At 44.7% G+C, this 26,720-nt stretch overlaps 1 protein-coding gene across 4 annotated transcripts in view; it reads right to left on the reverse strand.

Moving 5' to 3' along the window:
• SCAPER (S-phase cyclin A associated protein in the ER) overlaps window positions 1-26,720 on the reverse strand; it is a 265,705-nt gene that overhangs the window by 122,933 nt on the left and 116,052 nt on the right. For all 4 annotated transcript variants that reach the window (XM_053272259.1, XM_053272260.1, XM_053272257.1 and 1 more), the window contains 2 exons: window positions 25,366-25,431; window positions 17,893-18,004 (listed from right to left, as the gene is read on the reverse strand). In XM_053272259.1, coding sequence (XP_053128234.1) covers window positions 17,893-18,004; window positions 25,366-25,431 — 178 coding nt within the window. The remainder of the gene's footprint in view (window positions 1-17,892; window positions 18,005-25,365; window positions 25,432-26,720) is intronic.

Genomic DNA, 26,720 nt, shown 5'->3' on the forward strand with positions numbered 1-26,720 from the left:
ACGCACGCCTTAGAGGGAGCTAGTGCGGTGTAGTGGTTAGAGGGCTGGACGAGGACTGGAGAGACCCGAGTTCAAACCCCCATTCAACCATGAAACTCACTGGGTGACTCTGGACCAGTCATGTATCTCTCAGCCTAACCCACCTCACAGGATTTATTTATTTATTTATTGTTGCATTTCTATACCGCCTTTCATTAAAAATAATCTCAAGGATGGTTGTGAGGATGAACCTAACAATATATCTGGGCTCTTTGGAGGAAGAGTGGGATATGGTAACTGGGCAAAGAGGCACCTTTTACCGCGGTGATTCTCTTTATTTAGCAGGGGGAGAGTAACTGGCCCTATCCACCCCCAGCACAGCATCCCTCCAGTGACTGTTGATGGTGTCTATCTTGTGTTTCTTTTTAGATTATGAGCCATCTGGGGACAGGGGGCCATCTTATTTGTTTGTTATTTCTCTTTGTAAACCGCCCTGAGCCATTTTTGGAAGGGCGGTATAGAAATCGAATAAATAAATAATAATAATAATATAAATGTAAACAAACAACAGATGTTGTTGGGAGTTGAACTCCAATAATGTCTGGAGACCCAATCTTGGAAACCCTGTTCTTAGGAACACACAATTATCCTATAATCTGTTCTCAGCAGTTCTGAGTGAGCCTCGCCAGCTTGTGAAGTGACAGAGTGCTACACAACACCGTAACGCAGGGGTTCTCACACTTAGGTCCCCAGAGTTGAAGTCCAACAACGTCTGAGCACCCAAGTGTGAGAAGCCGTGCATTTATGTGCATGTGGATCCGAGACAAGATGCATCGACTTTGACTCAAAGATAATCAGGTCCAGGATCAGATCTCTCATCTAGATATTTAATTCTCTTAGCCGGCATGCATGTCCAGGATTTGGCGGCGGAACTCTCACGACACACTGCGAGAGTTCCGGTGAGCGGCCCGGCCAAGTGAGGACGGAGGTGGAGAGGGGGAAGAAAGCGGCGGCAGAGGGCGGGCGGGCAGATGGGGGGAGAGAAAAGCGGCAGCGGCAGGCGGATGGGGGGAAGAGAAGAGCGTCGGCGGCAGGTGGGTGGACGGGAGGAAGAAAAGAAAAAATCCACGGGGGGGGGGGAAGCGGCGACTAGAGGCACAGGTGGTCTGCGCCTGGTTCAGCTAGTTTTTTTAAAACCTCTAAAGCAGCCACAAGGGTCATTTTGGTCAGAGCAGAAAGCGTTGGGGGAGATACTTTTAACACTCCCTCTGTCTACCATTCCCTGATCTAAAGTGCTCCCGCCAGAAATGCAGGTACTTATATTCTACTCGCCCCCGGCTGACAGCAGCTTCAGGAGGTTATTTAAATATGGAAAATAGTATGTCTGGGGAGGAAGGGTGAAAGGCCCCTCCCTCAGTGCTGCTGCTCTGATAAGAACCAGAACCCCTTGGAGTGATTGCTTGGTTTTTCTTTTTTCTTTTAAGTTGAAAAATCTGATCACGTCTGTTCTGGCCTTCAGGGAGCTAGCAGGACAAATCCTGCTCAGGAGCAACCTGCAGTTTATTGTGAAAGATTAACGGCTTCAGCTGACAGAGCCTCATTGATGCTCGACATGTAGTGTGGGTCAAACACGGTGCAGGATCGGGTCTCGGATGTTAAAAGCAGGAGCGCAGCATATGAGCACAAAACCCCAAGTTCAACACAAACACAAAGGGATCCATTCGACACCGAAGAACAAGGCAGCGATCTTGAGCACACTTGGCTGGGAGGACGTGCCACTGATTTCAGCTGGCCTTACATCTGAGTCAACGTGTGCCGGATTGGGGCCGTGATCCCACGCACACTTACCTGGGAGCAAGCCTCCTTGAAGTCAGTGGCACTGACCGCCAAAGCAATAATGCTAAGTTAGTCATGACTAAGTGCCAATGAAATTAAATCAGCGTGCACGGGATCGGGCTGCAAAACATTTTTTGGCTGCATGAAGGGGAATCAAGCCCAGGCTTGAACACACCCCCTTTTGGCTTTGGAGGCTGCAGCTTTAAGCACAGCACAAAAGACAGCACTGTATTCCTGCCAATCCTGCCCCCTCTAGTGGACAACTGAGGGATTTTAAGGAAAGTGAACCAAGCAAATTGCAGGACTCTCATGCCCTAGAACTTGCTTTATAAAAGAACTTCTTAAGTATTGTCAGTTTGCTTAAGTCATGGAGAAAACAGCCATAAATAACTAAGATGCTCAATGCATAAAACATTTTGGAATAGGTAGAGTAAAGTCCAATGGAATCCCATACATATAAACTAACATAATAGTATGAATGGAGTCAATGGGTTGAGTCTTCCAGTGTGTGTGTGTGTGTGTGTGTGCATGCGTGCACATGCCCACACACACACACACACGAAAGAGAGAGATCAGCAGGGATGTGCAAAACAATCAATCGATTCGACTCGAACCTGCTTGCACAGAATGGGATTTGTTTGGATCAATTCAAATTCACTTGAACCCGAATAGAATTTGCTCGAACTCAATGTGAATTCAATTTGAATTTGCTTGTATTTGAATCGATCTGAACAAATCCCATTCGGTGCAAGCAGTTTTATGCTGAATCGATTCGAATCCAAATAGATCCAGTCAATTTTTTTTGCACATCCCTAGAAATCAGAGAACCTGAAACTAATCAACATGGAATCCTGATCAAGAATTCCAAGTGCTGTACAGGTGTCATCACGAATTCCAGGTAATGAACAGTTCCATCAATGGCTACTAGTCCTCATGACTATAGGCTACCTCAAAGTTCAGAGGTAAGCTGCCTCTGAATGCCAGCTGCAGAGGCAAGAGCAGGAAAGAGGGGGGTGCCTTCATCTCCTGCTTGTGGGCTTCAGCGAGGCATCTGGTTGTTCACTGTGCGGGGACTAGTTAGACCTTGGACTTGATCCAATAAGGCTCTTTTTGTGAAAGGTGCAATAAAGGGTTAAAATAGTCCATGCTATATCACAGGAACATAGGAAGCTGCTATATACTGAGTCAGACCATTGATCTATCTAGCTCAGTATTGTCTTCACAGACTGGCAGCAGCTTCTCCAAGGTTGCAGAAAGGAATCTCTCTCAGCTCTATCTTGGAGAAGCCAGGGAGGGAACTGGGAACTTTCTGCTCTCCCCAGAGCGGCTCCATCCCCTTAGGGGAATATCTTACAGTGCTCACACTTCTAGTCTCCCATTCATATGTAACCAGGGTGGACCCTGCTTAGCGAAGGGGACAAGTCATGCTTGCTACCACAAGACCAGCTCTCCTCTCCTACAGATCTCCTCCTTGATCTTGCAAGAGTTGTTAGCAACATATAGATACGGAAGTTCCTTTTTAAACCCTTTAGTTTATTTTTTGAAAAAAACTTTTCTAATACTTGTAATTTAACACCTGTGACTTTAAATGCCAAGAGCTCCTATGGAGCCTAGATAGTATAAAAGATCTATCTACTGAAATAAATATTTCTGCCCCACCTTTTAAATTTGAAGATTTAAAACAAACCTTCAGAATAAAATCCACACACACAAGCAAGCAATGGGTCACTCGCTATACCACAAAGGCCTGACACTGTGCAGATTCTAACATAAATAACTGAGCCGGACCATACCCGACTGTCTCTGCACTGTGATAAACACTGTCTGCCCGCAGTCCCCCTGTATTTGAAAGTTACGACAAACATTGGACTGAAATGTAAATATCTGACATCATGACTGGTGAAGCAGGGGCTGCAGATTTATCTAAAAAATAAAATGAAACCCCAAAATGCTGTTTGACACTTTAAAAGAGAGCCATTAGTGGTCACTGGGGGAGCGCTTGCTCGAGGTCAGGAGTGTTGTGGTTCAGGCTTATAAAAATAGGCATCCAGGACAGCAAAGCCACTTGTTAGTACCAACTGAGAAGCTTTAAGCCCAAAGAAAAAGGCATTGCTAGGACAATACTCTCCCCCACTCCAAACTCAAGCTTCTGTGCATTAAGAATGTCCAGTTTTCTCTCCGTAGGTTAAGGATTGTGATGCAATTGGCCAAAATACTCATGCTGTCGAAAAGAGGCCTGTGAATGCGTCAGTTTAGACACACATTTATTAACATTATTCTACAATAATTCCTGATCACTAATCTTTTATCCTAGGGGTTCTCAGACTTAGATCCCCAGATGTTGTTGGACTTCAACTCCCATCATCCCAAGCCAAAGGCTATTGTGGTAGAGGATGATGGGAGTTGTAGTCGGACATAAATCGGGGGACCCATGTTGGAGAATCCCCAACTTAAAAGAAAGCCGAACGTCATGGAGATGGCCTGAAATTGCCCTGAACTGGCTACAGCTCCATAAAGGTAGCTTCAAACCTGAACTTCAAGCCTGTGGTTGCCTAGAACTGGCTACAGCTCTGGAAAGGGTGTCCACATCAACAAAGCTGCAGGCTATCTCAGCTCCCCAAAAAGTGAGTTGGGGAGGGTTCTTTGTCATGAACTCGCTCGCTGATTAAGATCATCTGGTGAGGTCTGCTTACGGTTGCCACCGACTCGGGACGGAGCCTTCTCTGTGGCTGCCCCGGGACGTTGGAATATGCTCCCAGTTAAACAAGAGAATCTCCTTCTCTGCTTGCTTTTAAGAAGACCCTCAAGATGGACCTGTTTTCTTAGGTTTTTAACTGAAATTAATTTTAAACTATTTAATGTGTTTTTATCTTGTGATATTGTTTTATCTTGTGAGATTGTTTCATGAATTTTAACTGGTTTCTGTGTATGTATTTATTTATTTATCAAATTTATACCCCGCCAAAACTTACGTCTCTGGGCAGCTAACAACAATTAAAACACGTATAAAAGTTAAAACAATACAATAATTTTAAAAACGTAGAATTAAACAAACAGTATTTATTTTTTAAAAACCTGAGAAAGCTTGGGTAAAAAAAAAAAGGGGTGTGTATGTTTTCAAATTTTTTTTTAAATTGCCAGAGATAGGGAGGATCGTATCTCAGCAGGGAGCGCATTCCAAAATCTCGGGGCCGCGACCGAGAAGGCACGTCTCTGTGCAGCCACCAAACGAGTTGGTGGTAACTGGAGACGGGCCTCCTCAGATTTAAAACAAACCAGCGTGGTGTAGTGGTTAGAGTGCTGGACTAGGACCGGGGAGACCCGAGTTCAAATCCCCATTCAGCCATGAAACTAGCTGGGTGACTCTGGGCCAGTCACTTCTCTCTCAGCCTAGCCTACTTCACAGGGTTGTTGTGAAAGAGAAACTCAAGTATGTAGTACACCGCTCTGGGCTCCTTGGAGGAAGAGCGGGATATAAATGTAAAAATAACAATAACGATAACAACTCTGTACACTGCCTAGAGATGCATATATCAGGAGGTATAGAAATATGACAAATAAATAAGTGTACCAGGAACAAAGCAGAGTGGTCAACGTGCATTTGATACACATGTGCCCTCCATTTTAAACACATTATAAGTGCACACTTAAACAAAAAAAAAGGCAACGTGTCAGTGACTTTAAAAAGAGGGCATAGAGCTCCATTTCACAATATAGTAGGTACACAATGAGATGCAAGGGACATCGGGGCGATTATGATGAAATGGGAGCTGTAATCCAGCAACTTCTGGGGACCCCAGCTTGAGAACCCCTGGACCTCCAAGACCCCTCCCAACTCTCACGTTCTACGATCCTAAGACCTGATTAGTGTAACGTTGTGCCATCGAGTTGGTGTCAACTCCTGGCGCCCACAGAGCCCTGTGGTTGTCCTTGGGAATACAGGAGGGGTTTCCCATTGCCTCCTCCTGCACAGTATGAGATGATGCTTTTCAGCACCTTCCTATCTCGCTGCTGCCTGATATAAGGGGTTTCCCAAAGTCAGGGAAACATACCAGCGGGGAATTGAACTGGCAACCTCTTGCTCCCTAGGCAAGTTACTTCCCCGCTGCGCCATTAGATGGCTCTGATTAATGCACATGATATTATTTTATTGATGTTATTTGTTGTGCCACTGAACAGCATCTCTCTCCGTACCTTTAAAAAGGGGCTTTCCTACCGACTACATTATTTTCCTGGGTGGGCAGAGGGGAACCAGTTGTTGCTACATGCAAGTTTGAAAGACTTTTAGTAAGTGGGAAGGAGCTACTGCAGTGAACTCTGTCCTCCCTCTGGGCGATTCTTTATCCAGCCCTGGCCATTAGCAAAGTCGAATCAATGCAAGCAGTTCCCCCAGGCTGACAGCTTGTGTGGTTTCCACTCCTCCCCCTCGCACCATGTTGTTTGGGGAGGGCTGCGCTCCCCAGGGAAATTCAATTAACAGTGTCCGTCTCCTCCTCCCAGTCAATGAGTGACACTATCAAGATTCTCTTTGCCGCCCTCTGACAAGCAAGATGTGTCCGCTGATTTCTCGACTCTCACAAGTTAACAAGAGAATTACTGCCCACTTCTATAAATGACTCTATACGGTCGGTGTCATAAACAGTGTGACAGCTCCCGAAATCAATCTTTTGTGACCCTATTGATTAGGACACTCAGAAATAATGAGACTTAAACTGGTGGCAGAGGGATGCTTGGAAATTGGGGAGGGGGAGAGCAAGTGAGAGAGACCCCCTTCCGCACAAACGCCACACTGCGTATTTGCTTTGCCCTTTTCTTCCAACGGCATAATGCTATTGCAAAGCTAACAATTCCCCCCTCCCTTTTTGTGACAAGTGGGAGTTTTAAACAACCCATTTCCAGGGAACAAACAACACAAAGTAGCCAAATGCGACAATGCAACTGATTTCAATACGATGAGCAACCCGGCACATAAATCCTCATCCAAACCTAGAAACCATTACAGAATACTTTTATTCCTAAAAACAGTGATCACAACAGGAAAATACTGCGATATTTTATTTTATTTACACACACAAACTCACAATTTATGTATTTATATTTCCTGGTCTTCTGTTAGCAAGAATAAGAAACAGTGAGTGGGGAAAATGTCAGCGTGATTTTTCTTAAGTCCAGAAGGAAAAAAAATCTTTTAAAACTGTAGTGCACAGAACTCTGGAATTCTGCAAAAGCTTATCAGGGGATCCACAAGCTTGGTGATAATATGATGATGAGGAATATTTATATTCATACAATTTCTATACTGCCCTTCCAAAAATCACTCAGGGCGGTTTACAATAAGATGGATCCTATATGTTGCTTTTCAACACACACATTCTCAAAGTGGTTGACAGAGAAAAAGAAATAAAATGGTTCCCTTTCACCAAAAGGCTCACAATCTAAATATATAATAGGGCAGTTCACATGATCAATATTAGGGTAGGAGAAACCTCCTATCCTAATTTGGGAGCCGGGCACACTCCTGATTCTGGACCGCGTGTTTAGCAAAAAGAGGTGTAGAGGCAGGGAGCCTGATTGTCAGTCAAGCCCCAACTGGGTAGGATCAGCACACCCTACCAGATTCTTCCATCCCATTGTCCACTTCTGAACAAGGTGGGCAGGAAAACTGTCCTCCCCAGCTGGGGCTTGACTAACAATCAAGGGGAGAGTAACTGGCCCTATGCACCTCCCAGCACAGTACCTCCCGTAACTGTTGCTGGTATCTATCATGTTCCCTTTTCGATTGTGAGCCCTTTGGGGACAGGGATCCATCTTATTCATTCATTCATTCATTCATTCATTCATTCATATTTTCTTTCTTTCTCTATGTAAACCGCCCTGAGCCATTTTTGGAAAGGCAGTATAGAAATCAAATCAAATCAATCAATCAAGCTCCCTGCTTCTGACCTTGTTTTGATCTAACACACGATCAAAAAATCAGGTGCATGGCTGGTTCCTGAATTAGGGTAGGAGAATGTTGGTTGCAGTGTTCCCTTCTAAGGCATGCACATGCACGCGCTCATAAGTTTTTTTTACTGTCCAATCAGTTAATTTTAATTCCCGCTCAAGTTGAATCAGGAAGGCCCCATTCTGAATGCACATGTGTGCACACTGCCTTGACACTTCTGCTCAGAACCAAATTCATTCTGCACACAGATGGGCGGGGGGGGGGGGGAGAGAAGCAGGGAGAACACTGGTTGGTTGTGTGGATTTTTATTTTATTTATTTAAAGTATTTATACCCTGCCCCTCCAAGTACACTACTGCTTGGGGCGGCTCACAGCATTAATAAAATAGATACAATGTAAAATAAGACTAGTACCCCTGCTAAATGAGCAAAGAGACGACTTTTAATGTGGTGATTCTCTTATATTTAGCAGGGGGAGAGCAACTGGCCCTCTCCGGCCCCAGCACAGCATCCCTCCAGTGGCTGTTGCTGATCTCTGCCTCATGTTTCTTTTTAGACTGTGAGCCCTCTGGGGACAGGGGACCATCTTATGTATGTATTTGTTTTTCTATGTAAACTGCTTTGAGAACTTTGGTTGAAAAGTGGTATGTAAATATTCATCGTCGTCGTCGTCGAGTTAACCAAACTAAGTTAAACAAGTTAAAAAACCAGGCCAAAATGACACATAAAATTACATTTTAAAAAAAGTTTCGAGTTTTAAAAGCTCAAAACTGGGAGCTATAAACTGCCCTAATACATACTCACTACTAGCCCTCTTTGCTCAGAGACATTCCTTGTCCCTGGTAACCACTTCATCTTGGGGAGATGCCACCTTAATGATCTAGCGGTGCGAGTTGCTCAAGTCGCCCCTCTGCAGCTTCCAGCACCCTCCCCGGTCTCTCGCTTTTAACTCTCTCGAGAGGGGAGGGGATCTCGACTCTCGTGCACATGGAGCCCCGTGCAGGAGCACAAAGCCTCCGTGCAGGGCATTGTCTGCCATGTTACACGCTGCCGTTTTGAGCTGCTGACTTCAGATTGTAGGACAATTCCACTTCGCCAACAGATCTACAGCCAACAGGACAAATGCCTTCTAGGTTTTTAGATCGGTGGAGGGCAGGCTACCGCAGAGGAAAGCGGGGGGGGGAAGCAAATGGAATAGTGCCTTTAGCATAGGAAGCTGCCTTACACATAGCCTGACCAATGGTCCATTTAGCTCATTACTGTCAACACTGACTGGCAGCGGCCCTGCAAGGCTTCAGGCACGGGTCTTCCCCAGCCTTACCTGGAGATGCTGCCAGGGGTTGAACCTGGGACCTTCTGCTGGTCTTGTGGGTAGCAAGCATGACTTGTCCCCTTAGCGAAGCAGGATCTGCCCAGGTGGCATTTGAATGGGAGACTAGAAGTGTGAGCACTGGAAGATGTTCCCCCTCAGGGGATGGAGCCGCTCTGGGAAGAAAATCTGCATGCTTGTTGCAGAAGGTTCCAAGTTCCCTCCCTGGCATCTCTGAGATAGGGCTGAGAGAGAGATTCCTGCCTGCAACCTTGGAGAAGCTGCTGCCTCCCTGAATAGACAATACTGAGCTAGAGGGACCAAGGGTCTGACTCGGTGTATGGCAGCTTCCTATGTTCCTGCATGCAAGGCAGATGCCCTATCACTGGGCTATTCCATGATGTGAGGAGGGGGCCTAGGCAACAATTCTAAACATGGGCTCCTGCTCCTCATCTGCTTGACTGCCCCCTTGCCACAAGCTCTCACCCCTCTGGAAATTGGAAGGGCGAGCCTCCAGGAAATCTTCAGGACTAGACCTCCAAAGACTCTACCATATAAGAATCAGAGTACAAGTGTGTACACTAAATGCTTTCGGGCAGTGAAATCCAAAACAGTTTGTGAGGAGGTGCAAAAAGATCTCTCCAGACTGAGGGAGTGGGCAACAAAATGGCAAATGCAACTCAATGTAAGCAAGTGTAAAGTGATCCTGTAATAGGAATTTAACAAAAAATTTCTTTTTACAAATATACATTGATAGTGGCTTGCAGTTACCAATCATGGAGAATTTATATTTTTTATTTTTTATTTTTTGCAAAGAGGGGTAAGAAAAATGTCTTTTTGATTCAGTTTTAAAAAGAGCAGTAAAAAGGAAAGGAAAGGTTGTGCCGTTGAGTCAGTGTTGACTCCTGGTGACCACAGAGCCATGTAGTTGTCTCTGGTAGAATACAGGAGGGGTTTCCCATTGCCTCCCCCCACGCAGTCTGAAATGATGCCTTTCAGCATCTTCCTATATTGCTGCTACCCAATATAAGAGTCTCCCATAGTCTGGGAAACACACCAGCGGGGATTTGAACCAACAGCCTTCTGCTCTCTAGGCAAGTGGCACAAAAAGAGAAGTACTCACTAAGTCAATGAACAGGGGGAATGGATCATTTTAATATTATTGGGTCATTTTTCTATCCATAAAAATTGGAACAGTATCATGGTCCTTTGTATGAGTGAAAGGTTACTTAGAAAAGTCACTGAGGAAGACAGTATCTTGCAACACGTCTGACTCAAATTGGAAATTTTAGAACAAAGGAGTTCCAATACAGCCAAGAAAATTTTGTGAATACTGAGATTTTGGGGACATTATGAAATATTTATTATCAGCCTGTAATATCATTTAAGATATTAAATGATATTAATGAGTTAATTTATTAGACTTTATACTTTTGTTTTCAATTTCTGTTATACTATAAGAACACCTAGGGTCATGTATGTGGGTGATACTTTGTGGATCATTATTAATTTGGATTTTAATAATTTATATATAGTTCTACACTGATAATTATAGTTAATAAATACATTTGATGAATGTAATTTTCTGAACCTCTCAACTCATCTAATACCCACTACAGTGTACAGTCTCATTCGAAACTTCAACGAAGGCTAGCAGAAAAAGCTGAGCTTTGTTCTCATGCCTAGAAAAAGCTCACAAATCTGATTGAGTCTAAGTAACAGTATTTAGTCAAGAAGCTTCGGCTTACAATTCTGCAGTACAGAAGGTTAAAAAAAATCAAGTTGTTAAATTGTTTTGTACTGTATTTTGTATTCTGGTTTGTGTAGTGTGTGAGTGTGTGGTGATTTGATGTATTTTATGTTTTTATTGGATGTTTTAATGTTGTGTTGTGAGCTGCTCAAAGAACAATGTGTTATGGGACGGCTAACAAATAAAGTTATCATCATTATTATTATTACCACCACCTAACTCTGTGCTCAGACCAATCTTTTCTGTTGCAGTCATGAACTAGAAAGTGAATTGCGGGAGACGGAAATGTAATGTTTCCATCTACACTGCAACTACTATATAAATATAGAGAAGTTGCTCACATCAACTTCCTCTATATTTCCTTCTCCATCCCTTAATGGAGATTTAGCCATACATTCTCTCATAAAAATATTCATTATTATTTTACATTTATATCCCGCTCTTCCTTCAAGGAGCCCAGAGAGGTGTACATGGTTATGTATATAAATACATACTTGGTTGTTTCTCTTTCAACAATTCAAGGTAACAAAGAGTAGAGAGATTCCTTTGTATTTGCTATTGAGCACTAATTTGTTTAGCTAAACTAGTACATTGTTTGACGCAGCTCCAGGGAAACATATTTGTTTATTCCAACCTGACTTCGGTCTGTTTCCTGGCCTTTGCTCATTCTGGACAGGTCAGCAGTTTTAAGAACATCCTCCAATGAAACTGTTTTAGTCAGATTTTCAAATACGGCAGGGGTTTTCAAACTTTCCTTTTTCAAACAACATAGGGGGACTCACATGTGAGAACCTCTGGAATATGAGATTACATTCCGTTTAATAATTTAATAATAATCACAAATATTAAAACATTCCTTCAAATATACTAGGAAAAAACCTGACATGTCCAGATTCATGGATTTTTAGGTAGCTATGATCTGAGTTTGTCCCAATTTCTGTGGATTGCATATTGTACTGATGGCTATGTGAATGAGTGTGACATTTTTACTGGAGTTAAGCTGTCATAATTGTTGATATAAAGATGCCACACAGGAAAAAAACACAACCGCACAGCCATTAACTAACCATTGACACATCTCTAGTCTTTACAAGTACGGCCAATGCAAGATGGCTGCATCTGTGCAGCTTAAAATACCATTCATGTGTACAAATGATAAAGTTGTTGCACACACAAACCATTTTCTACCAAAAGTTGAAGACAATTCTCAATAATTTAGTGTCTGGTATTATGACCTCACTCGTTAGCTCCTACTTCTTACATATTACAAAAGGAAGAACCAAGTCATTTTCTTTTTGCTACATTTATATTAGTGACAGTTTATTTCCTTTTCTTGTTACACTAAAGTGGATGGTTTTGGCAGTGTCTGTGAATGCAAGAAAAATAACATTTTTTAAAATGAAAAAGTATGATCTTAACTTCACTTGAAAGGAAAGAGATTCTGTACTGGTGCATCCTCAGCTGTGCCAACAATTATGGAGTTTGCGATACCAATAATCAATCTATCTATCTATCAATCTATCTATCTAAAAGGCCCAGGATGTATGTGGCAGGCCCACCCATACAGTGCTTTATCAATCAGAGGTAACAGAGCTGAAGCACCATGGTGATTGGGCAGTGGGGATTCCATATGCAGATAGGGCTGTAAGAACAAATGCCTGTAAGAGCAAAAGCACTATGGTGATTGGGCAGTGGGGATTCTCTGGGGTGAGCCCCAGCGCTGGGGTTAGGGGGTTGCAGCTTGGCCATTCAGTGCCGGCAATGCAGCAGCCACAACTAAGAGGAGTGAGGGAGATGGAGCAATGAGATGGAGAAGGAGGAGCAGGAGTGCAGCTCAGGTGAGGGCGGAGAGATCTCTGAGGTGAGGGGAGCAATCAAGTACTAGCGCTCAGATGCTTTGCGTGGGTGAAGCTAGTGAAGATTAAGAGCATGCTTCAGCACAGAAGTTCCCAACCGTAGGTCCCTAGATATTGGCCTTTGGCCACTGTGGTTGGGGATGATGGGAGTTGTAGTCCAACATCTGGGGAGCCAAGGTTGGGAATCTCTGCTTTAGCACATAGAGCTGAGCAGCACTCAACCATCTATTGGCCACATGGATCAGCAGTTCCATTAGGCATTGCTGAAAAATAGTTGGTGTCTAGTCTTTGACACTCAAGCCACAGTTTCTCCATTTACTTCAAGTACAAGATTCTACAATCCATCAGCAAGGAATCGACAAGAAGCTGCAGCTTTGTTTTGTTTTAATTCTTTGTTGTGAGTCGCCTCGGAGACTAGCATGGTTAAAAAGGTGGGATACAAGTATTACAGACTCATAATAGTCACTGAATACTACACTTAAGATATATGTAAACGCTCTGCTAACTCAATTTCACATTAGTTCCGAGGCTCTATTAACAGAGATACTTCTGTGTTTGTTAGTTATCCATACTACCTACAAAACATTCCCTGTTGTAAAACGATTCTTGATTAATTTGGGAAGAAAATTCAATAACATTTGTTTAGGTTACTGTGTTAAGGCCCAATTAGCACTGGTATGACTATAGACAGAAATACAATCCATCCTCCTTACAGCTCTGCCATTGCAAGACAGATACCGACTTGTGATAGGGTAAAAACTACATGTTTGATTAAACCAGGGGCTCGTCTTTAAAAACATTATAAGCTAATGCTTATAAGTTCCTGAGAAGAATTATACCTATTATTCTATTAGTTGATGGATATCAAGCTTACAACAAAAATCCCCATTTCCCTCTTAAAATATATACACACACCCTTGCCTTAAATGGACCAAGGACAGATATTTGTAATATTGCACACATGTTTGTTTTTCCTTATCCCCTAAAGAACAGTTTGTCTTCTATGTAAGATTTAAATTATTTGCAGTGAAACTATATCCCGTTATACGGTCAGAGCTATTACAATAAACCTTTGAGTTACAAAAGTGTCACCAGCTGCTTAAAATTCTCATTATCCTTCCCCACCTAAGCAAATGGTGGCTTTTTAATTGTTTGTTTGTCTAATGAATGTAAAACATGTTTGTCCCTCTCTTCCCATCATTCAAGGCAGCCTGTGGAAGCATAAAAACACAAAAATGTTGAAAACACATTTCTAAAAGCAGAAAACCCAGAGAGCACAACAGGAAAAGAAAGAAATGGAGAGGAGGGGAAAAGAAAAGAAAACCCGCCAGGTGAGGAGCCAGCATCCGCCCAATTGAACCAAAAGATCAATTTAATTGGTTGAGCCCAGCTTCAGACAAAGCAGACAAGCCGGGAGCTGGCCCTTCTGAATGGACTTCAAGTTCATGAGCTTCCATGCTTCGTCTATTCCCCTTCCCTCCTTCTCTCACTTCCTGGCTTGTGCAAGTCATAGGATGGGTTCACATCATAGGAACCTAGGAAGCTGCCATATACTGAGTCAGACCATTGGTCTATCTAGCTCAGTATTGTCCTCACAGACTGGCAGCGGCTTCTCCAAGGTTGCAGGCAGGAATCTCTCTCAGCCCTATCTTGGAGATGCTGCCAGGGAGGGAACTTGAAATCTTCTGCTCTTCCCAGAATGGCTGGACCCTGCTTAGCTAAGGGGACAAGTCATGTTTGCTACCACAAGACCAGCTCCTAAGGGTCATGTGAGCACCCACAACTCCAGAAGCGCACACTCCCTCCCCCCCCCCACATGAGCCTCTACTTCCCTTCCAGCTTCCAATATGCCAAGATTGGTGGGTTCGAACGTCACAACCAATTTTGGCTTATTGGAAACTGGAACTGAAGTAGAGGCTCGTGCGGGGAAAGGGAAGGGAGTGTGTGCTTCTGGAGTCCTCGTTTGTCCTCAAACAGGTCCGGCCAAAGCTTCCCCAGTATCTGCGGAAATTAGTGAATCCTGGATTTGTACAATAGCCCTTTTGTTATTGAACTTCCAGTCCTGGCTTAGAAGAAGTCAGAATCTGTCGTGACATCTGTATGGGGCGATCTGGGCTTAATCTAGCCTTAGAACTTGCAAAAAAATTAGATTTGAACTTGGGCTTGCTTTAAGCCAGGATTAAAAACAGAACCATTTCTCCCCTAAAGGGAAGGGAGAGGGGACTGTGTGCATCCTAAACCAGGATCTGTTCTGACCCCTGAATTAGAGATGTGCTCGAGCGTGTTGGCACCTCTATTTCAAGATGCCAAAACACTTTGAGCTGCCCCAGTTGAATCATTCCAGTGGGGGCGAGCTGGTCACTTTAACGGGAAGAAGGTAGGTCTTATTTTCCTTTCCGTTGCTGCTGCTCTGCCCTCCCCCCCCCCCCCCCGAGCACAGCGCTGTTTGTATTAAGCAGCCAGGCTGTCTGTCTGAAAAAGCCACCCTGCTCCAGCTGCATCAGTTCCCTGTTCCCAGCAGCCTTTGGGCAGCGTCCAGAAGAAAATGGCATCTGAGCATGGGTGGATGCCACATTGAATGGTCTGCATGGTGTTGCCTAAACTGGCCCTGAATACCAGTACCATAGTTAAGGAAATATGCCGGCTACTACAGAATCCCAGAGAGGGGAAAGAAAGGGCTTAGTCCAGGGGTTCTCAAGCCCAGATCCCCAGATATTGCTGTACTACAACTCTCATCATCCCCAGCCAAAATGGGCAAAGGCTGGGGATGATGGGAGTTGTAGTCCGAAACATCACACTTGAGAAGCCCTGCTGTAGCAGATGCCCGAGTTCATTTTCTCCCATGCAAATCTCCACGGCTGGATCCATCACACAGAGCCCTCCTGTGAGAACGCTTCGGTGCAGACAGCAGGCCACACAGCCCTACCATGTACAGGCATTTATTTTGAGAGCCCATATTTATTTTTCTTACGTTGCTTGTGGTATTTGGATTTCGATGAACCAGAACTGAAGGAGGGTTGGCCAGAATCTGATATGGTACCGCATTACACTTGGCGACATGGGTCAGGGAATATTTTGCCTTCTAACTTCCACCAGCTTATAAACTTTGGCAGATAGGAACGTTCTTCGTAAGGGCTGTGTGACATGTTGCCAGGTTCAAGCAGCAATCCGGCTGCATTCAAAAAACAGAGTCAGTAATGGTTTGAGGGGGAGCCCCGTCCAATCTATCTGTTTAAATTCTGTTTACTTGCAGTAATGACATACACATGTCTCAAAAGCTGCTGATAAGCCACATGGAGCTTAGGTTACTCCGCTGCTATTCAAAACCCAACGTTAAATTCATATTTAACCAATAAGCAGGGAAATCAATTTACATAAGCCTGAATCAAGAGGGCAGTGGTTTCCAATTTGTGTGTTTAAATGTGTTAAGGATTTTCACAACGTGAAATGAAATGGGAGAAACGCACACTTCGGGATTAATAAATATCACATGGAGGAAAAGTCGTCTAGGGGATGCCTTCTCCTATATGACCCCTCCTGTTCTCAGAACTAAGATTTCCAGGTGTGGCTTTGCTCCATCTTCCACCATCCCATGAGTTAGGAACATGGGAAGCTGCATTATACTGAGTCAGACCACAGGTCCATCTAGATCAGTATTGTCTACACAGATTGGCAGTGGCTTCTCCAAGGTTACAGGCAGGAGTCCTATCTTGGAGATGCCAGGAAGGGAACTTGGAACCTTCTGCATGCAGCTGCTCTTCCCAGAGCGGCCCCATCCCCTAAGGGGAATATCTTAACAGAGCTCACATGTAGTCTCCCGTTCAAATGCAAACCAGGGCAAACCCTGCTTAGCAAAGGGGACAATTCATGCTTGCTACCACAAGATCAGCTCTTCTCCCATATGAAAGCAGGTATAAGAGCATTGAACTCTAGAACTGCAACACTAGCACTGGGGAAACTCCCTTCCTATAGGCCAGGGGTTCACAGCCTGTGGTCCTCCAGATATTGCTCAACTACAACTCCCATCATCCCCAGCTACAATCCGTGTAAGTGCTCTGGCAATGGAAAAAATGTACTTTTCAAAAGAAAGGAACTTTTAGGCAAAGAATCTGCTTTCTGTATGTCCAGTTTTAGTTTTATCATATCGTGTGGAACGCTTGATGCCATTTTATGTGGCACAACTGCACTTTTACTATTCCATAAGCCATCTTAATAGAAGAAAGGGTAGAGTAGAATAAAGTAAAAACCTAGCTTTAACATTTGGTTCAGAGCAATTTTAATTTTAGAATGTATGGGTAGCATCCGGAGTAAAACCTGTGCTTGCCGGGTGCTTTTGTTTATGCCACAGCGATGGGTGTTTTTCTCTGATTCCATGCCCCCCCCTCCATCTCTAGTCCCCTGAAAGTTTGCTCCCAAGGATCCCCCAACTCTCAGGAACACCTTTTGGGGGTGCAGGCAACGGGAGAGGAAAGGGGGGTTCCTGGAAATGGCCCCTTGTCCTATCACGTGAGCAGAAGCATTCCATGTACGCAACGTTGACTCTGAATGCTACCCAATGAAAACTCTGCAGGGAAAAGAGAAGACAAACAGCCCATATATAAAAGTGTATATGGGCAACACAACTAGGAAGGCAATACAGAATTTCCTCACATACAAATAAATATGAAATGACATGTCCGATCTGTGTTATTTAACTGAATACACTTATAAACTGCCTTTCCACCTGGCTTTGGCACCCTAGAATATAATCATAATACAAAAGCATTTTGAGTTGTATCTTAACTTACCTTTGTGCAATATTAGAGACACTCTCCTAACCCTCTTCTGCCACAGGAGCCATCTCAAAAAGCCTAGAGGTGGGGAATGCTTGGGAAAAGGGTGAGATGGGGGCGGAATTCCACAAAACTGGCCACAAGCACCTTCCATGAGTGGACACACATGTATGTGGAACCAATGTCCTCTCTAATTTTTTTCATCTGTGTGTGGAATGAATTTTGTTGTGGGCGGCAGTATCAAGGCAGTGTCTGCACACGTGCATTCAGAATGGGGCCTTCCTGATGCAACCAGAGCGGGATATAAAATTAACTCAGCGGACATCAAAAAAGGTCTGAACGCACGGACATGCGCACGCCTTAGAGGGAACACTGTGTGCAACCATTATGTCGATTGCAGTGTGCTCTATACATTCATTAGGAGATGAGCAGTAAAAGTTGCATTACCTCTTTTTCCAGGATACGTGAAATCTCGCCTAAAATTCTATCCAGAGCAGAAACTTTGTTGCTGTCTTGAATCTGAAGTTGCTTTAGCAGATCTTTTACTAATCGCTGCAGCCTACCACATAAAAAAATAAAACAAAAACAAATAATGAAAAGAAAGATAAAAAGAAAGGAAGGAAAGATAAATATGAGACAAGGAAAAAAATTACCTTCCGTAATATTTCATTGAAACATTATCAATCATGATTTGCTGAAGAGATAAACTTGTCTGTTTACATTATAGTGGCATCCAACATAACGGGACATGCTCGGTTGCATGAGATCAGGTTCCTGTGTGCAGAATGCCTTCCTGGATTCTGAAACTCACCCTACTCCATACAAAAGAGGACTGTAGTTTTGAGTACCCTGTGCTTTTGCGAGTCAAAAAAAATTGGAACACTGGCTAGCCATTTGATTAGCCAGACAGATGAAAAATCGCTAATCAGATGAAAGACAGGAGTCAAAAACTGGCCGTTGCAGGCAATTTCCAACTAAAATTCATTGCCACATTAAAAACCTGTGAATTATAATTTATTATTAATAATAATAATAATAATAATAATTATTATTATTATTATTATTAGGCATATAGCTTATTCAAGTTTGACATAACACTGACTCCAGTTTCTGTGCACCCTGAAAGCTCCACACACAAAAAGAGAACCGAGCCTGAAAGTCAAAGGGAAACCGTGGACATATGAAGGCTACGTTTGGGGCCATACTGACCATTGGACAAGACAGGGACAAATGTCCCTGGGCTGCCTGAGTCGAGTCCACCATGGCACCCCTCGCACAGGGCATTCCCTTGCTCCCCTCTCACACCCAGTTAGCAAACAAGGATAGAAGTGGGAACGAATGCACACGGCCACACCCCCACCGTCGTGGCTATGCCCTCTGCATCAGCGTCAGATCGTGAGCCCTTTGGGGACAGGCAGGGGCGGAGCTATCAGTGGGCAAATGGGTTCAAAGAACCCGGGCCGCGCCCAATCAGGGGCCGCGCTTCGCGGCCCCGACACCCCCCCCGCGTCAGACGAGGAGGAGCTAGTTTAGCTTCTGAGCGGGGGGGGTGCACGCGGCCGCTTTGGGAGTTAAACTAAGGCTGCCGCTGTGTTCGCAGCGCAGCCAGGAGTATCTCTTCCCTGCAGGCCCACGCGGCCCCTTCAGGAGTTAAACACCAGACCCCACACCCCGCGTCTGATGTCAGATGTGGGGTGTGTGGCTAACGCCGCATCTGACATCAGACGCAGGGGGTGGGGTCAGCGGGACAGCCGCACATGGGCCGCTGGCGGTCCCGCTCCACCGCTGGGGACAGGGATCCTTTTTCTCTATCTGTCTAAACCACTTTGGAAACTTCTATATATATAATTCTCCTGGGTGTGCCCAGGAGAAATGTGTCCCGGCAGCCCAGCTGATTGGCTGGGCTGCAGGGGGCGCCTGATTGGCTGGCAGCACACCCAGGAGAATTCGCTGGCTGCGGAGGCAAGGCGGCGGGCCCAGGGCCGCGGCGGCGGAGCCCAGCGAGGCGGCGGGCCCAGCAAGGTGGCGGCGGCCCCGGCCGTGAGGCGGGGCGAGGCGGCGGGCCCAGCGCGATGGCGGCGGGCCAGGCCGTGGTGGCGGGGCCCAGCGAGCGGCGGGCCCAGCGAGGCGGGGCAAGGCGGCGGGGCCCAGCGAGGCGGCGGGGCTGGCCAGGCTGGGCCCTGCCGCGGAGGCAAGGCGGCGGGCCTGATGGCGGCACTCTGGGGCCGGACGCGGCATCGGCGGCGGCACTCTGGGGCCAGCCAGGCCCGCTGGCGGCGGCGGCCGCACTCTGCCCCGCCGGAGGAGGGGGCGGGAGGAGAGAGAGAGGTAGCCTGGCCTGGCCGGGCCGCGGAGGCGAGGCGGCGGCGGCCGCACGGGTCAGCTAGTTTGTTGAAAAGCAGTATATACATATTTGTTGTTGCTGCTGTTAGATACACACCACTAGGAGGCACGGCCAGAGGGGACAAGCGGTCCTTCAGTCCTCCTCAGCCGGCGCTTCATTTGCTAGCTGGGTGCTTGCTTGCTTTTCCTAACTCCAAGGATGAGAAACAAAGCACCAAGCCAGCAAACAAAGCACTGGCTGGGAGTGGGCAAGGGATAGTATGTCCCCGCTTCCCGGTCCTGGCCACACACCCCGGCATTGGCATGTGTGTGACATCGGTGCAAACGGTGTGGCCAGTGGGGGGTGGAACATCAGCAGCAGCTTGCCCCTGGGATGCCAGCAAGCTCCCTCCAGTACTGGCTCAATTGTAAAGCATGCACAGCTTTGCACTTTGCAAGGCATAGAAGTTAAGGTGGACACCTTAACTTGCAATTTCCATGTGTTTTGGGGGCACGGGTGAATTTGTAAGAACTTTTTCTCTTAAAGACAAGATTTTTTGATCCAAGAAGTAAGACATCTGCCATCTAAATGGATGTATTTCAATTTATGCCATTTTTGCATAAACATAGTTAATATCCCCAATCTAGAAAATGTCCATTGCAACGAATGAAAGAGGCTTGTTGCCACTAACTCAAGTTCCATTGCTTTCAGCAGGACATGCAGAACAGTCCTATGAATGTTTACTCAGAAGTAAGTCCCATTGTGTTCAAGGAGGCTTACTCATTATAGGTATGTATGTTTAGGATTTCAGTTGTAATAGTGACTTCAGCTGGACTGAGGCCAATGCATTTTGTTTTGTGAAATGGTTCAATTAGAAGTTGGATTTTCTTAAAAAACACAAATAACTGCTATTAGCAACAATTTGCGTTTTGCCAAGTACTAAGACTACTGTATGTTCTGGCTGGAGGGATATATTTTTTTTTAAAAGCTTTTTCCTATGAAAACAAACCTCAGATACAGTCTTCATTTTGCTAAGTTCCTTCCATTTTTCCTGCTATAGTCAAGTCAAAGTGGAGCCCTATGTTTGGCTTATAGAAAAAAATCCTTCAATTTCTTTCCTTTTTTAAAAAGGCCCTATAGATGCAGACTCTCGTTTCTACATCACAAAAGGGTCTTATTCCCCATTTCCCTTCCTGGTGGAGAATATAAAATTACCTTCTCTTGGATTACTTCAATTGTTAGAGAACTGCTTAATTTCTTGGCATAGTATGAGGGCGAACTCTGAATTGAGCTGTTTGTTGACTCAGAGAAGGTAATCTTATTCCCGCTTTCTAAAAGCACATTCAGTCTACTATTTGTGCTGCTATTTGCATCCAGAGCATCTGCCAGATTTCAGGTTGTGATGGACTGAAGGAACTTTATTTTGTTCTGAATTCAGTCACGAACAAGAATTCTTTTTAATGAAAGTGGGGGGAGGTTAATCATGGGCTAGATCAAATTACCACTACATGGTGGTCCGCAACATATCTCAACTCTTGCAATTATTTGGGGTGGTAGAAACTTCTCCACCCCGCCCCATCTGGCTGGAATTCTATCATAGCAGGAGTACACACCCTCACCTGTGGTACTGATGCTCAGGACCAGTTTAGACATCGCCTACCTGGCAGTTTCTTAATCGCAACTGAGGAACTGGGTGTCAGCTTCGGCAACATGATCTCCCTCCTCCTTTTGAGGGGAAAAACTTCCCCTTCCCATCTTAATGGTGCTTGAGGGGAAAAATCGAAGCCAGACTTAACCATGGTAAATGCTAACCACCATTCCCATTAACCGATCTCCAGATAGGGCTGGGAGAGACTCCTGCTTGTCACCTCAAGAGACACCGCTGCCAGTCTGGGTAGACAATGCTGAGCTAGATGGAGCAAGGGTCTGACTCAGTATATGGCAGCTTCCTAAATGCAGTAAATATATCATTACAATGTCTTGAAACTCCGGTGAAGTTGCTCTGCCAACCAATGGCGGCACCCAAGCATATATTTCTCTGGGCCTGGTACAAATCTGGAAATGGATCCTCTCTCCCACTTCTCCTGCCTGTTCTGAAAAACCAGGAGGAGTGATCGTCCCAGAGTCCTTTTGTTTCCTCTGGTCCCTTTTGTTCATGCTCCTTACATTTCTGGAAGCTTGATTTGTATCTATAGACAGACATGACAATATGGTGTGTATAATGAATATTCATGCATGAGTGACAAATACCCTTTAGATACTGTTCCCTGTTCCAGGGATCTGGCATCAGTTCTTATAAGCATCCAGGAGACTAGAGGTCTAACTCCAGGAAGGACAACAGCTCAGTGGAAGAGAATCTGCTTTGCATGCAGAAAGGGCCAGCTTCAATCCCTGGCAGCATCTCCGGGTAGAGCTGGGAAAGACTCCTGCCTGAAACCTTGGAGGGCTGCTGCCAGTTAATATACTATAGACAGATGAACTAATGGCCTGATCCAATATAAAGCAGCTTCCTGCTCATCTCTTCTGGAGTATTATCTTAAACTGCCAAAAGGAAAAACAGAAGGAAAAAGTGGTCTCAAACAGAAGGCTCTGCACTCCCCAACAAGACGTTAAAAGTGTTACAACTTGGACATTCCTGATCAGATTTTTTTGAAACCTGGCCACAATCCCACTCATGAAGTAGATTCTCCGTGCCAAGTCTCACACTTACAGGACCAATCATTTTGATTTTATTCATAGGGTTTCAAGGTAGAATGCTGAACCCCTGTGACCTCAGCTATACAGCTAGCTGCTCCAGCACATGGATGATTTGTCACACTTCACATGCCAACTTGCTACTGTTCTTGTGTTTGGCATGCCCTTTTGCTACCCGGTTGGTTTTTATGGGATCTGTTTTACATTCCCCTACACCCAAAATCTTGATCTGCTGTCTGCCAAGATGCTCCCCTTTTTCTTTCCTTTAAAAGGTTTCACTTCTTTCTTGTGCTCTCTCTTTATGTAAAAATAAGAACAGCTAGCTGGGCCGGGCACAGAGCATCTGCACCTCTAGTTTGTCGCCTGTCGCTGCACTCTCCCGCCCGTTGCCACCGCCGCCTTTCCCCCGCCCGCCCGTTGCCGCCGCCTTTCCCCCGCCCGCCCGTTGCCGCCGCCGCCTTTCCCCCGCCTGCCCGTTGCCGCCTCCTTCTTCCCCCATCCCCACCGCCTCTTTCCTCCTGCCAATGCCGTTTTCTCGGCACGGTTGCCCCCAAAGCCGGCCAGCCGCTACTGCTGCCGCCATTTCCCCCCCCTTCATCCATCCCGTGGCTAGTCTATCCAGCAGCTCTCCGAACTCTCACAAGAGCTGTCACACATGGGATTTACCACAGGTATGCCTTAGAGAATTAAATATACAGAAGATGAAATGTGTGTTGAAGGAACCTTCATTAATCTGCTTCAATGACTGCCCACTTTTTGAAAAGTGTGGTGCTTTATGAATTGTACGTTCCCCTTTGCATATTCTGATCCTCCGAATGGTCCTCTCGATCCTTTACTCCATGTCTTTTGTTAGTATGCCGACTGTACGCCTTCAGGCAAACCCGGTCTTAAAAAAATTCTTTCTATAGTACTTAGTTTATTTTAAGCACTACAACAGCAATAACAACAATCTATACAAGGGCATCTAGATTTAGAATTGATTGAATCATTGCCTTTAGATCAGGAAATTCAAACAGAATTCTTTGTGTACACATCAAGGACTCTAATTATAGGTTCCAACTTGTTTTCGTAGAGCTAATTGTGCTTATTACCCCACTATGCATTTTGGCAAGTTTCCACCCCACCCCCACCATATACTGCATTCAGTTCAGTTAAATACACCGATGTCTCGCATCTGGTGGCTAAATTCTGTACGGCTGCGATTAAGATCCACACATGGTGTGTTAGAAATGGTTAATACAGGATTTTAATTTTTCTCATTCTATTAATTTTTCTCATCCTACCACCAGCTCGTCTGGTGGCTACTCGGGGACGGGCCTTCTCCATTGCTGCCCCGAGGCTTTGGAACATGCTTCCTGGTGAAATAAGAGCCTCCCCATCTCTTACAACTTACAACAAAAGGCAGTCAATTTGTTCACCCAAGCTTTTAATTAGACATTATTTTAACTGTGTTTTAATTGTGTTTTAATAGTTTTTACATTTTAAATTTTAATGTGTTAATCTTTGTATTGGTTTTTATTGTCTTGTAAACCGCCCAGAGAACTGGCATTTTGGGCGGTATAAAAATGTAATAAATAAATAAATAAAATTCTATTTTATTTCAGTTGTATGTAATAGTGTGTGTGTGTGTGCGAGAGAGAGAGAGAGAGAGAGAGAGAGAGTATGCATTGAAATAAGTTGGCTTCATGGTCACAGTGTTTTTATCCTCATCCAGCTACACAAGCAGTGGGGTGGGGAAGGGTTGGCAAGGGGTATCAGGACATTCCAGACCCTACATGAGTAGCACGAGGCCTGGGTCTATATCAGCATCCTTTGCTGGCCGAATGACTGTAACAATAAAGATTTGATCTGATTTGATATCAGCATCCTCTCTTTTGAGAAGGAGAGATGTCACACCTGAACTTAAAGACAATAGTAGAATTATTGTTTTTTGGGGGGAAACAAATCTGAAAAAAAGAACATCAAGTATACAGAGCAGGGGTTCTCAACTGGGGGTCCCCAGATGTTGTTAGGTTACAACTCTCATCACCAGCTACAATCCACCATGGAGACAGAAATGGGAAACCTGGGTTCAAATCTCTGTCTAGCTTTGGAGGAGAACGGTGAGGGCAGAGCATATAGGGATGTGTAAACCTGTTTGGTTCAGAGCCCCCACTGCCACCGGCGGCAACCACTGCTCCCTCTAGGTGTGCACATGTGCATGCACTCACAAGTTTTTGGATGTCCACTCAGTTCAATTTAATCCCCCTCAGGTTGAATCAGGAAGGCCCCACTCTGAATGCATATGTGCACACACTGCTTTGACACTGCCGCCCAGAATAAAACTCATTCTGCACAGAGATGAAAAAAAATTAGAGGGACCACTGGTGGCAACAATGAGGTAAATTTTGGCTCCCCTCTCACCCCAACTCTGTTTAATTAAGCCCCCTGGTCCCCCTTCCCCTGTACTGGTATTCTTACCAGATTCCCCTTTACCAGGACAGCTTTGAATTTGAGCCGAACTGGGCCTGGTTCGGAGGTGCAGTCGAACTTCGGTTCAAGTCTGGTTTGACTCGAATCAAACCAGGTTTTCTGGTTTTGTGTACATCTCTAGCAACACGCAAGCCAAGCTACCTTTTATTTATTTATGGCATTTATATACTGCTTTTCAGTCGAACCTCCCAAGGGCAGGAGTTGTCAACTTTGGGTTCCCAGATATTGTTGGAGTACATCTCCCATCCTCGCCAGCCACAGTGGCTTGGCCATTGTGACCGGGTATTATGGCAGTTGTAGTCCAACAACATCTGGGGACCCAAGGTTAAGAAAACTTGTTATATAGGAAGATTAATTGTCATATCAGCTTTTTGTATTTCCAGGAACACAATTTTATCATGACAAATTTAAGTGAAAGATGAAACACTTACTTTGCTTTGTAAGGGGAGTCACAGGAAGAGTTTTTTGCTTCCATTACACTTTCATATTCCTTGGCCCTATGGAGAGAACATTTAAAATTATTGGTTACAGCTTACATTAGCCTCATTCTACACTTCATCCTTTTACCATTTAGTCCTTGAAGTTGTCAGATGTTTTTAGAAAACCAGATTAATTTTCAGGCAATTTTGTCTTGCCAACTCCACTAGCTACCACCAGAAACCTGGCACAGATTTTGCTCCTAGTTTAAACATGTAGAATCATTGTAAGCATCATTTTACAAAGGAAAGGGGAAAAAAATATAATCTAAAATTAAAACCTAGTCAGCACAGCATGTTATCCTGATCAATAGAAAGAAGTGAGCTTTTTAAAAAACAAAACAAAGCCCTCGACTACTTGTTCAGGTATCATTAACATTTCATGACAGAAAAACAGTATCAGAAATTTAGGCATCATTCACAGGAGTTTTCTCCATGCAGACACAAAATCCACCTATGAATGGCCACTTCATTTTAGGGAGATGTCAACAGAAGTGAGCAGCACAAACCTGTCCAGGCATTTAAAAGTATTCAACCTGATATTGGCTAAACACCAAGTACCAGAAACAGAGACAAAGCTTGTTTGACACTGCTTTACTCAGTTTGACCTGGCATCGGGCAGGAGGTGATTCACCCACCCATCTAGTGAGACAAAGCATCAGTGCTTGAGAGACTTTGGTAAAACTGAGTTCAGAAGTGATCATGTTGATGCAGAATATTCAAGTCACATAGCCCTACAGCTGAGGTTCTCAAGCTTGGGTGCCCAGATGTTGTTGGATTACAACTCCCATCAGGATGATGGGACTTGTAGTCCAGCAACGTCTACAGACTCAAGTTGGAGGTCCCCGGTGCAGTAGAAAGAAGTACACAGTTCTATATCCCTATATCAGCTGCTTAACTGTGCCTAAGCAATTGCCAGTGCCTGCACCACTACCACCTATCCAGCTGTTCTTGGAGAACTATGAATCCGCAATACAGAACCCAAGGGCAACGTTTTAGAACAGAATCCTGCATGATAGCAGGTACAGTTGTTTGAGTTGCTAAACTTTGGCAGTATTTTCTATCAAACCAGGAGAGATCTTTGCACAACTTGTTTGATATAAAGCCAAGGCCTTAACATGCATAAATTCATAGTAATGAGTACTCATTGAAGACACCAGTCTTTGATGTTGTCAAGGAGGAAAAGATCATGTAATTGCACTTCTTATTTACTCTTTGCTTCTAGTAGTTCCTGAAACCTGTTAGATTCTCTAAGCAGATTGGGTGCTCCAAGCAGACAGACATGGGTGGGTAAGGAGGGAGAGGCAGAA

Source organism: Hemicordylus capensis, chromosome 10 (genome assembly GCF_027244095.1).
Source record: "Hemicordylus capensis ecotype Gifberg chromosome 10, rHemCap1.1.pri, whole genome shotgun sequence".
In the NCBI taxonomy this organism is placed as follows: Eukaryota; Metazoa; Chordata; class Lepidosauria; order Squamata; family Cordylidae; genus Hemicordylus; species Hemicordylus capensis.